Source organism: Pteropus vampyrus, unplaced genomic scaffold (genome assembly GCF_000151845.1).
Source record: "Pteropus vampyrus isolate Shadow unplaced genomic scaffold, Pvam_2.0 Scaffold41, whole genome shotgun sequence".
Lineage (NCBI taxonomy): Eukaryota > Metazoa > Chordata > Mammalia > Chiroptera > Pteropodidae > Pteropus > Pteropus vampyrus.
Genome location: NW_011888822.1, coordinates 5,705,353 through 5,717,636, shown reverse-complemented (window position 1 = coordinate 5,717,636; position 12,284 = coordinate 5,705,353). Strand labels below are relative to the sequence as shown.

The following is a 12,284-nucleotide window of genomic DNA, read 5'->3' as shown; positions in this document are numbered from 1 at the left end:
TTCAAACAGTTATAACTTTGCCACAGGAAGTGCTATTGGACTAGTCTAGAGTCTTCACACAGTAGTGCCAAGAATAGTAACAGCCTGACAGAGAAACATGCACCTAAGAGTTGTTCAAAAGCAGATTTTTAGCCCAAGCCCCAGAAAATCCTGATTCAGTGAATCTAGGGCAGGCCCTAAAAATGAGTATATTAAAAAAGCTATCCAGGTGACTCTCACACATAACAAAATCTTACAACTGGCCACTAGCCAACAGACTAGACTGTCTTAGAAAATTACGTGTACCACAGGGCTACAGCAAAGAGCTCCAGATTTCACTGCATATGGGTAGAAAAGCGTTTCTTTTCCAAAGCTACATTAACTGATGGCCTGCCCATACGTAAAACAATAAAACGTACATAAATGTGATCTTTCCTCCCTAGTTAAGCACTGAAAAAGAATGTCAGTGATGTAATTTCAAAGCTCCGCTAATGTCTGTATTAAGTCGAAAACATTTTAAGCTCATAATATACTAATGGCTTTAAAAAAAATTCATTCAAGTAAACTGCTAGGCACATTTTCACATCTTCTAACTTTGCCTAAAATAAGGATGAAAAGCTTATACTCCCACCTCTTTTAGCCTTCTCAAAGACATATTAAATCTCATTTCTTTGTGTTATTGTTGATTCATTCAGTGTACATTGGATATACAAGCAGAAATCCTCATGGAGCTTACATTCTAGTGGTTGTATGTACGTGCATGTGCGGTGCCTTTCATGCAAGGGGGTGGGGGAGAGTGAGACAAAACACCAAACCAGTGAGTGACATATAGACTGTTTTGAGTGGTGATAAATGCTAAGGACAAAAATAAAGCAGGAAAAGGAGATTGGGAATGGTGGAGGAGCTATTGCAGTTTTTAATATGGTGGTTCGAGAAAGCCTCCTTTAGAAGGTAATGGCCGTTGGCATCTCTGCATAACTGCAATGTGTTTCCCCTTCAAGCTCTCTGAACCCCCCAGCAGCCTCTGTCTCAAAAATTCACATAAACCCCAAAGTAAAATTTGGGGGTAACCTCACTTGGCCTCAGTTTTTCATCTGATAATTGCCATAATGCCTGTCTCTCCATAAGCCCTGACTGCAGCTGACATCATCTTCCCGGTTCCTTGGCAGATGACCTTACATAGTGAATCCTACTATGCCTTTACTTTCTTTAGCCACAGTGATAGGGCTGTAGTTTGTCAAGCTTCCAACCAGCCTTGAGACTGCACCAGAGAAGAGGAGGTTAGTGAGCAGACCTATGACTCTAGACAATTTAAAAGGGCCTTTTTGAGAGCCAGAAACTTTTGAAATACATAATTAGAAATTATATATCTGCCCAGAGACCTTTTTAAAAAGACCTTTTAGATATACCTAACTAAAAATCATTTCCTTCTTGGGTACCAGACTCTAATACAAGAGTTATAGAGACTTTTCTCCTGTTTTGTTTTGTTTTTTAAATAGCACTTTTGATAGAAAAGAAATAAGGCACATGAGGAAGCTGTGGTAAGGACAGGAGATAGAATTATAATTAGGAGAGCTGAAATTATGTTCACTATTGGGGATAACCAGAGAAATTCTAGTGAGTTTCTCAATCATAGTGAAATGCCCAACTAACAAAACCCAAAACAAAATTTTTGGTTTCTGTATAAATTTTATGAATGTTATCAAGAAAATTCAATAAAACATTAGGTAGCATATTTGAAAGTTAATCAGCTATATATCTATTAATTTATTTTAAAGAAGACAACTGAATTCGGAGCTATATGGCTCTTGTTAGTAACTATGTCTGTTTAGTTTAGGTTTCTATATTTTTGTTTTATTTTTTAAAAATATTCTAAGCCACATGTTTTAAGCTTTTTTTTAAACAATAAATTTTAGCGTTGGAAATGTCCAGGCTATTTAACAAATTGTTAAAAGATGCAAATTAACAAGAGAAATCAGTTGAATCCAGAATTCAAGTCAAAGTAAACCTATAACTTTTAATTTTGGAAGTAGTGATTCTACATTTTTATCAAATTGTTCTTTGTGACTATTCAGTATGTTTCTTAGTATTATCTATGTATTTTCAGAATGAGTTTTCTGTTTGATTAACAGATTAACAGCTAAAGTTTTTGCTGAATTGGTTTTACAAGTGGAAGCCAAACCCAAAGGCAACACATTGGAAGCTGAATTGCATAATATAAACTGTAACAAAACAAAATACATCAAGCAAAGGACCCACATTTTCTATGAAGGACTTCATGCAGCTTGATTGCTGTCAAACTATGTGAACTGAAACCATGGAGTGTATTAGACGATGGACACCAATTTCATCCATCTCTCATTTTCTTTTGGATCTTCATGCTGACATGCTATACATACTATCCTCCCTCTTTACACAAAGGGGCCTAGGATCACTCTTACTACTGAAATCAAGAGAGACCTTTCTTAAGACACCTATGTGCCCAAATGCCTCAATGCAGGAGCTTGGAGAGTTATCTATAAGTTGCATCATTTCTTATATAATTTACTTTTTCACTCATGGTAACATTCATTATGTTCTTCTTGTTTTCATCTAGGCAAACCCTTTTTTACACGAAACCCTTCTGAGTTGAAAGGCAAGTTTATTCACACGAAGCTGCGGAAAAGCAGTCGTGGCTTCGGCTTCACGGTCGTCGGAGGGGATGAACCTGATGAGTTTCTGCAGATCAAGAGCTTGGTCCTAGATGGTCCTGCTGCATTGGACGGCAAGATGGAAACAGGTAGAGATACTACATGGCCCAGTAGCATTTCCTGTGTGGTGGGTGAGATTTCTACCTGGAACCTGAGCAAGACCAAGCAACAGCATGATTGTATGAATTTCTAAATGTCCCTTAAAAACTTTATGAATGAGCAACATTCCTCCACTACATTAAATGTATTCCCTGGTATAGATTAAGTCCTTTGAAGCCATTTTAACTCTAGGGAGCTGTTAGGGTGCTATTGAGAATAGTAGAGCAGTAATTTAGTAAAAAAAAAAAAATGTAGATCTGTTTGAATAAATTGATTCTAAACTTGGATTTCTGCATAAGAAATTTTTTTTAGATGAAAGCCCCAATGTTTTTCAGTGATCATTATATTCTCACTAGCAGGGAAGACACTAGATGCTAAAAGAATGCCTTATCAGTAGTTAAAATAAGTAATAGAAGCAGTCTCTTTGTGCCCTACAGGACTACCCCCAAATCTAGCATCAGTTTGGCTTCTTAGTGGTAGGATTTTATATTATAATATCGATATAATTTTCTAGGCATTTTCGTCTTTCTTTAACTCCCAAACTCTTACTTTTTGCAGGAGATGTAATTGTCAGTGTGAACGACACCTGTGTTTTGGGACACACGCATGCACAAGTTGTGAAAATCTTCCAGTCCATTCCCATTGGTGCCAGCGTGGACCTTGAACTCTGCCGAGGTTATCCATTGCCTTTTGACCCAGATGACCCCAATACGAGTTTAGTGACCTCGGTGGCCATTTTGGATAAAGAACCAATCATTGTGAATGGGCAAGAGACCTATGATTCGCCAGCTAGTCACAGTAGTAAAACAGGCAAAGTCAATGGCATGAAGGACGCCAGGCCAAGCAGTCCTGCTGATGTGGCTTCAAACGGTTCCCATGGTTACCCCAATGACACTGTCTCTTTGGCTTCCTCTATAGCCACTCAGCCAGAACTCATAACTGTTCATATAGTGAAAGGGCCAATGGGCTTTGGTTTTACTATCGCGGATAGTCCTGGTGGTGGTGGCCAAAGGGTGAAACAGATTGTTGACAGTCCGAGGTGCCGAGGCCTGAAAGAAGGGGATCTTATAGTGGAAGTAAATAAGAAGAATGTGCAGGCTCTGACTCACAACCAAGTTGTGGATATGCTGATTGAATGTCCAAAGGGAAGTGAGGTCACATTATTGGTGCAACGAGGAGGTACGTAGGTTTATTTTGTTTGATTTTTTTAAAACCCATAATCTTTTGTTTAACTTACTGGTATTCAGATGGCTATTCAAGGGCTTTAAATGTTTGGAAATGCATTTAAAATGCCTTCTGATTACTTCAAATGCTAGTGTCTTTGGGATAAGGGTTGTGTTTATACATTATGTTCCACACATGCAAAAAGAGTGATACTCTTAAATGTAAATCAGATTGTGCTTTTTAATAACCATTAAGATTTTAAAACTTAATCTTTAATTCTCCTGAACCTGGTGTACATGCAAAATATGGCTCCTGGCCACTCTTCCAACCTCATCAAACAGTCCTCTACCCTACTCACTATGCTTTAGTCATCTGGCTTTTTTTCTGAAGTGCCTATAGCACTCCCAGGTCCTTTCTGTCTCAGGGTCTTTGCACTTCCTGTCCCCTCTGCTTGGAATGCTCTATTCTCAATTCTTCTCTTGGCTAGTTTAGTCTCATTCAAGTCTCCTCCTAGAAGAAGGCTTCAATGATCACTTATCTAAAGTAGTCCCCCAATACCTCCGTGTAATATCCATCCTATTTTTTCAAAGTCTCTATCATGATTATTACCACAAGTAATTGATTTATTTATTTATTGGTTTATTTTTGTTATTTTCTCTTTTTCACTAGAATATAAGATCCATAAAGTCAGGGTCCATGTCTACATGTTGACTGCTGTATCTCCAGCATTTAGCACAATACCTGACTCCTGCTCTAGGTATTCGTGAATAAATTGGTATTGAGTGAATGAATGAATGAATGAATGGATATTTGATTATTTATATTTGTCAGGAATAATAGCTCCACCAATCATATCAAAAACTTATCTCAGCATACCCACAATTTAATGAAGTGGTTAAGCATCTTAGCGGAGCAGGGTATTCTAAATCTTGAGATGATACACTTCCTTTTATTCCCCTGTCTGCACCCCCCACCCTTGCCCTACCAGAGCTCACACTGAGAAATATTTTCCATGATGTTGAAATGTCTTGCTTCTGGATATGTATTTGTGACTAGTCTTGATTGATCACTTCATACAATGGACCTGAGATTGGTTGTTCCCCTGATCCTTGCCAACATGATTTGTTTCATGCACAGCATATTCCGACCCCCTGAAAAGAGATGAGGAACCAGACTTTTATTTCCTCTTGGTTCTGTTACAACAGGGGAGCTCATTTATGTCACAGCAGCCATGTTCTCGTGCTCTCGTGAAACTCTGTGCTCTGTGATCACTGGAAAGAAATCTAAAATTCAGAGCAACTGTCTGTGTAAATCGAAATGTTCAGTCAACCTTTCTTGAACAGTTAAAAAGCCATTGTATAGATTTTACTCTTAAAAATGTTTTCTCACGATAAAATTTTTTGAAGTCTCTTATTGTACCTAGGTCACTTGACTGCACAGATAATTGTTTTTATAACAGTGACCAAGATGTAGTAGGAAGTGATTTGAGTATAAGGATGATAATGATGACACCTGGACTTATAGATAAGTTGGCAATTTACAAAACACTGTCATACTGTCATGTGCCTCTCAACTCATTTTTCCCATGTCCCTGAAAGGTAGGAAGGCGTCAACCCAAATATGACTGAGAAGTTCACCTCCAGTCTGTAGTTTCCAGTCCAGTGCTCTGCCCTACATAACTCTAAATTACACTGATTTTTGCATAATTGCTGATTCCTGAAGCCAGCAACTTGGAAACTTTTCAATAGTTTTTAGTTCATCAGAGGCATGATTCATCCACTGCTCATCTGATGGTCACAAACTACTCTGCTTTCCTACCGTATTTTATTTATTCCTTCATTTCTTTTGTTAATGTATTCAGTTTCTTTTTTAATTAAATTCACTTTTAAGGAGACCAAAAAATAAAGTCTCATTACAATCTACTAACTTACAATAGCTTCTAGAACCATGTTATAATGAATATGCCAAAACTAGAAAACAACTGATTGTAGAAATACATCCCTTGATTTCAAATACGTTTGCATTCTCTCTTCTTAATTTTTGCGAACTTCTTTTTGTTAATGCCATTACATTTCATAACATTAAATTAATATGGAAAGATCCAGAATATATCGCCACATTAGTCAACATCTACATAGTTTATTCTAAAACCTGAGTAATTTAAAATCACTGTAACATCAGCAGTCTTTAAAAGACACCGTATGCCTTGTGTTTGATTTATGTATCGGATAGGAAGTTTACACATCTACAGTTGGCAGGCTAGCTGTAGCTACTATTAATCTTTCTAGAAAACATATAAATATATTTATTTCTGCCATACATTAGTTAATTGAATCAGCCCTGACATTTTAATCATCGCTCCTGTACGGTAGGGGGCGTATAAATGAGACGGTTGGATGAAACAACAAAGAGAGCAGCTATGTTAAGTTAAAGAGTAAATGGCCATTTCTCTGATTCTTTCTAATGAATCTCGTTTCTGTCATAATTCCTAGTAAGCAGGTTGATAAATTCATTAAATCTACACAGTTTGTGATGATCAGGAATCTAGATCTCTAGGATGAGGCTTTCTATGCTTTAAAGAAATGGCTTTTTCTAATTTAGGGCATAACTGGCTACATTTTTATTTTGTTTTAATGTTTAATCTCCCAAGCTCATTTTTGATATTTATTCGTGCAAGGTACATTTTGGTTTTTAGTGTTTTTTACCCCGCTCCCCCTCCATCCTGGAAATCAAGCAGAGATTAGGATATCATTTGTTAGTTTCTAGGGTCAGACAGTTTCGTGGATCAGAGTTGCTGATGATGTCCATTTATATGGCCCGGCAGCTGAGATCATTACTGATTTGTTTACAAATCTCTTCCCTATAAACGTGACCCTGCCTACTGGTCTGTCAGTCAAGTTCTTTAAGGAACAGCACCTTCTTCCTGTGCCTAGCTCCCCATCTTCCTATGGCATGTTCTTTCCTCCTTCTCCCTCTGCTGTCCAGTCAGGAGAATGCTTTTTATTATTTTTTTTTCCATATCATTTGCATTCAGACAGCCTGTACCCTGACACCAGTGTGAGTCTAGAGACATTTTTTTGAGGTATTTGGAAAATCACCGTAGAAGGTGATTGCTATTAAAAAAAAAAAAAGTTGTATTTTTAATTTACAAAAAGATATAATAGAATTTGGCCCATAAAGGTTGTTTTACTTTTTAAGAGGAGTTATATTATAGCATATAACTACCGTGTGCCTCTAAGTAAAACGTGTTTTATATTTGGCTAATTCAACATCGATTAGTAGGTGGAACACTCTTTAAGATGTAATTTTGGGTTGAATCAGAGTACTCTGTTTCAAGAGAAGATTTGACAATGCTTTATGAAAGTTGAGAATGTATGAAGTATGTTTTGCTTTTGAGAAAAAGCATATATTGAAAAGAAAGCTGAACTGAGGGTGTCAGAAGCCAGCCTCTAGTTTAAACTCTGCTCTTAGCTGTTCTGTACCTCTGATTAGGTTACTACTCCTGCCCTGTGACTCATTTCTTTATCAAAAAAGGATGATTTGCACTAGATCATCTTTAGAGTAATTCCTTTTGGCTCTGATTTTATGCAAAGAATGACCTCGTGATACATTCAAAAACAATATTTAACTGAGCAAATGATAGAGATCTTACTGGCTTTATTCAGTGATTTGTGAATCAGGCAGTATCCCATCTAGCAGATAGGAAGGAGTTCCAAGGGGCTGTACAAAATGAAAGACTTTTCTAGGAAGAAGAGAGCCAGACAGGAAGTTTTACTAGTAAAAAGTAGAGTGGTTATACTAGGCCACCTTCCTTTAGGAGATATCAGGAACCTTTTTCAGGCAGATTAGCTCAGTAGTGCTGACCAGGTAATTGCGTGTTGGCTGGTTTAAGATTCTATCCCTGGGAAAAGCCAAAACTGTTAAGTCTGGATTCATTGATACAGGACTTAGCATAAATGACTCCATTTGGGACCTATTGTCTTGTTTTCAATAGTTGTTTAGAGAGAAATGAGCACAAGATTCTAGAGCCAGGTGATGCAAGTTTAAATCCCAGTCCTGCATTTACTGGCTGTGTGACCTTAGGCAAGTCATCTGAAAACATGGGAATGATAATACGTACTTTGCACATGCCTGTGCATTACAGAAATAAAATAAGGTAGCATTAGTGCTAATTCCTGACATAGAAATAGTCACATGGTAAATCAGTGGTATTTTACTGACATTGCCCGATATCAGAAGCAACTGGGTAAGGGGTGGCTTTTTAATTATTAAAAAAAAAAAGAAAAGAAAAGAAAGGAAGGAAGGAAGGAAAGTGGAAAGGAAAGAAAAGGAAGAAAAGAAAGAAAAGGAAAGAAAGCTCCAGCCTGGACCTACTGTATCTTAATCTCAGTGTGTGACCACCAGGCATCAGTATTTTTTTAGAAGCTCTGTTAGCTATTCTAATGTACAATCAGAGTGGTAACCAACGTTAGGCTCTTGCGCTCGTGGATTCTTCTAATTTTGACTTTATGGCTTATAACTTGTGGGGCAGGGGCCGGGGCAAAGATAAGTTTATAAAACTAAACAATTATGTTTATTTCTGAGTAATATTCTTCGTTTTAAAGTCTACTTTATACACAACAAGTTGTTCAGTTTTCCCTAAGGTCCATTTCAGCTCCCGAATTCTACATTTTTCTACGTCTGAGGAGAATAGAAGGGAGGACTTGATTTGGGAGATGTTCGATTTGAATACAGTCTCTCAATGGCTTTTGCTGATCACGACAGTAATAGAAGTGATGTTTTGCTTTCCACTTGCACAGACTGCATCCTGAATGCTTTTGTCAGGTCGCTCAGTATAATGTAATAAAATGTTAGAGCTTGATTCCTCGATGGCAGAACTGTGTTCACCTTTACCACTTATATCCCTGGTACCTCATGAGGGAAAAGGCATGTGGTAAGGCCTCAGTAAACACTAACTGAATAAATTAAACTGGCTCCACACATCACAATAGAAAATGAATCATATGGCTTTATAGTCATACCTCATAACTTTAGAAAGATGACAAAGAGATGCTGAAAGGCAATAATTAGATGTGAAAATGGGTGTGGTGATGGCAATGATAATGTTACCACTGTCATTGATCGAATACTTACTGTGTGCCAGGCTTGTTATCATGGCACAAGCAATAAACACACGTAAATAAAACCTCATAACACCCCATCGTTGTGACCACATTGGAACTGCTACCAGTTTGCAATGTGATTCTGAGTGGGTCCCTCAGAAAATGATGGCTCTGATTGTTAGTCCCTACTCTAAGGGGTGCAAAATCGAAGGACTTGTTTTTGCTTTCAGTGTTGAAACTTCACAGCAATATTTACTTGGTTTATAGCAAAGGGATAATTTCTGGTTTGGTTGGGAAAGTATGTATAAGACTCTTCCTTGCTTAAACCACTTGTAATAAAAACAGTAAACTCTTCCACAATGTGCCAAGCATCATTGGTTCTAAACATTTTATATATCATAAATCAAAAGAGACTTGAGGTAAGTAAAATCTTGGCTTCATTTTAGATTGGACAATGAGACAAGATTTTCCCAGAATCACATAACTGATTATTGGCAAAGCCAGGAATTTTGGTTCTAGAGACTCAGCTCTTAACTGCTCTGCCGAGCAGCCTTATGACTTATGGAGAAGAAACTCCACTACCGTAACTGTTGAGAAGTATACCTTATACAATATAGGAAGGGATATGGTCTGAAGTCCATGGGCAAGTTGATGCCCCTTAATTTTCATCAAAATTTGCTGATGGTATTTACTTTACTAAATCATCATCAATCCAAACAGGGACAGCAATATCTAATCTCATCATCCAAGCACATCATTAACATTGGATGTGTGTGTGTGTGTGTGTGTGTGTGTGTGTGTGTGTTTCTTTCTGAAATGATGCAAAGCCATCATAATTAGAACAGCAGTGAGCTGTGCGCCAGAGAGTTAAACCAACCACCCGGGTGATCAGGAGCCTCTCCTCTCTTTGCCCTCTGGGTTGGACTGGAGAATGAATTGCAAATTGTACCACTTAAGTGTTTGACTGCCAGATTCTCTCAAATTGAACTGCATGGCCTCTGAAAGGGAATTCAGGTTGCTTACAGAGCATTATCCTAATAGTTCTGTATATTCACATCAGCGAATTCTGTCAGCTCTCCCTTTTAGTATGCCCATGCTCCATCTACCTCCCAGCTTAACCTGGCCTCCGCCATCCATCATATGGCACCTGGCCTTGCAGTGGCCTTGCAGTGGCCTTGCAGTGGCCTTGCAACAGATCTCAATGCTTCCTACAATCCATTCTTCTGCTAGAGTGATTTAAAGTCAACTGATCGAGTCACTCCTCATGTCAAAATAGCTTCCCATCATTCAGAGTGAACTCCAAAGTCTGGTACCAGGGCCTTAGCGCTTGCTTTTTTTCCTCTGTCTATACTTTTCTCCCAGAGAACCACAGGGCTCTCTCACTCACATCCTTCAGGCTTCTGCTCAAAGGTCCTTTCCTCAGAGAAAACTGCTCAGACTATTCCATAGAAAATAAAGTAGCTTCCACCACCATCACTTTTTGGTCTGTCCTTCTTCTTCATGGCACTTATACTTACTTGTGATCTTGAGAGAAGGGCTTGGTCTCAACCACTATCCTCACCACTTTAAACTGTGCCTGGCACATTGTAGGTATTCAGGTATTTATTGAATGAAAATATGAATTAATGTCAGGCCCTTTGTTCATAAACATGAATCCTCAAGAGAACTTTCCGAAGTGAGTACCATCATTATAGCTGAGGAAACAAGCAGCAAGAGAGATCACCCAATGTAAAGGTGACAGAGCCTAAATCCCAACACAAGACTGTTTGCCTGCAAAGCCTATGCTCTCTGTTGCAGGCTGCTTTATGTGATGCCAATATCCTAGACAACCACATCAGTGAATCATATTGGTCCAATTAAACACGTTCTCCAGCATCAATACAGTAGTCAGTCACTAGCCAAACATGGCTTTTTCATTAATTAGAATTAAATGCAATGTACAATTCAGTTCTTTGGTCCAGCCGGCCTCGTTTCAAGAGTTCAGTGGCCACATGTGGCTCATGACTACCGTATTGAGCACTGCTGTTATAGAACAAGTCCATCCTCATAGAAAGTACTATTGGACAGAGCTGCTCTAGAGATTTTGATTATCTTAACCTCAGAAGTGAGATGTTGAATGTCTATTATTTTACCCTTTCTCTTATTATTATACCTTTGAATAGAAGAAAAATGTGGGATGGAAGGCAACTTCATGGTGAATGGATTTTTAAAAATCCAGATAGGTCCTATTCAATTCTTTTTATGTGTGATACCACTTTAAGTTCTTTACATGTATTAGATATTAGGGGGTCACAAGGAATTGAGACTTAGAGAACTTAAAAGACTTGTCAAGTATTAGCACTTAGGGCCACCAGCTGTATCCCAAGGAGACAGCTCATCATTTTTAATGAGAATTACAGGGCCTATACTAGCCAGGAAGTATATCATCATCTGATACTGGACTGACATTATTTAAGAAGCTTAATTTAAATTATTTTATTATGTAAAGTATCTTAAATCCAAAGAGGGGAAGAAACTTTAGAACACAAGGAAAGTTCACCTTAAATTCTTATATATAAAATAATGTATAATCCGCCACATGAGCTATCAGCAACTTAAAGTTTGTCAGACTCTCTTTAAAAAAGATGTTGAAATCTCCTTGCTGTATTAATCTCATTCGAGATCTCAAACTAATTGACTTCCCTGCTTATTTATGGCGCTTGCTTAATTTTCTAATAATTTCGGAAGTCGAGTCCTCTTGTCAGACTCACTGTGCTGCCTAATATCTTCTTAGGTAATAAAAGTTGTTCAGGTAAAATTAGCAAATTTCCCAGCATTTCTACAGTGCTAAACAGGATGGCGATAGCATTTGTTACTAACACAGTTTTAAGTTACTATTTTTGTTTTTTGCCATGGTTTACAGTTATCAAAGATTTTACTTTAGAATTGTTTTTATAGACTGTTAGTTCACATTTATATTTGAACTACATTTGGGCTTATAGCAAGAAATGAGATTTAAAAAAATGTCTCTATTTCGGGTCTGTCTTTCATTATACAACATAAAAATTACCCCTCACTTTTCGCAACTTAAGGAACTCTCGTTTTGGGTCTTAAAATTTTTTAATGGATTTGATCTTATAATTTTTAAACCTAAGCAGGCTTCACTTATTTATTCTAACATGTATATGCAGTTTTAGACTTGATTATACAGTTCGAATGTTACTTATATTATATTCATAATGTAAAGTGGCTGGCACACCTAAAACTTCTG

The 12,284-nt window shown here is 37.7% G+C and overlaps 1 protein-coding gene across 15 annotated transcripts in view; it reads left to right on the top strand.

Annotated features, from left to right (window-relative positions):
* MAGI1 (membrane associated guanylate kinase, WW and PDZ domain containing 1) overlaps positions 1 to 12,284 on the top strand; it is a 570,532-nt gene that overhangs the window by 494,516 nt on the left and 63,732 nt on the right. For all 15 annotated transcript variants that reach the window (XM_011358470.2, XM_023529697.1, XM_023529692.1 and 12 more), the window contains 2 exons: positions 2,576 to 2,758; positions 3,327 to 3,947. In XM_011358470.2, the coding sequence (XP_011356772.1) occupies positions 2,576 to 2,758; positions 3,327 to 3,947 (804 nt within the window). The remainder of the gene's footprint in view (positions 1 to 2,575; positions 2,759 to 3,326; positions 3,948 to 12,284) is intronic.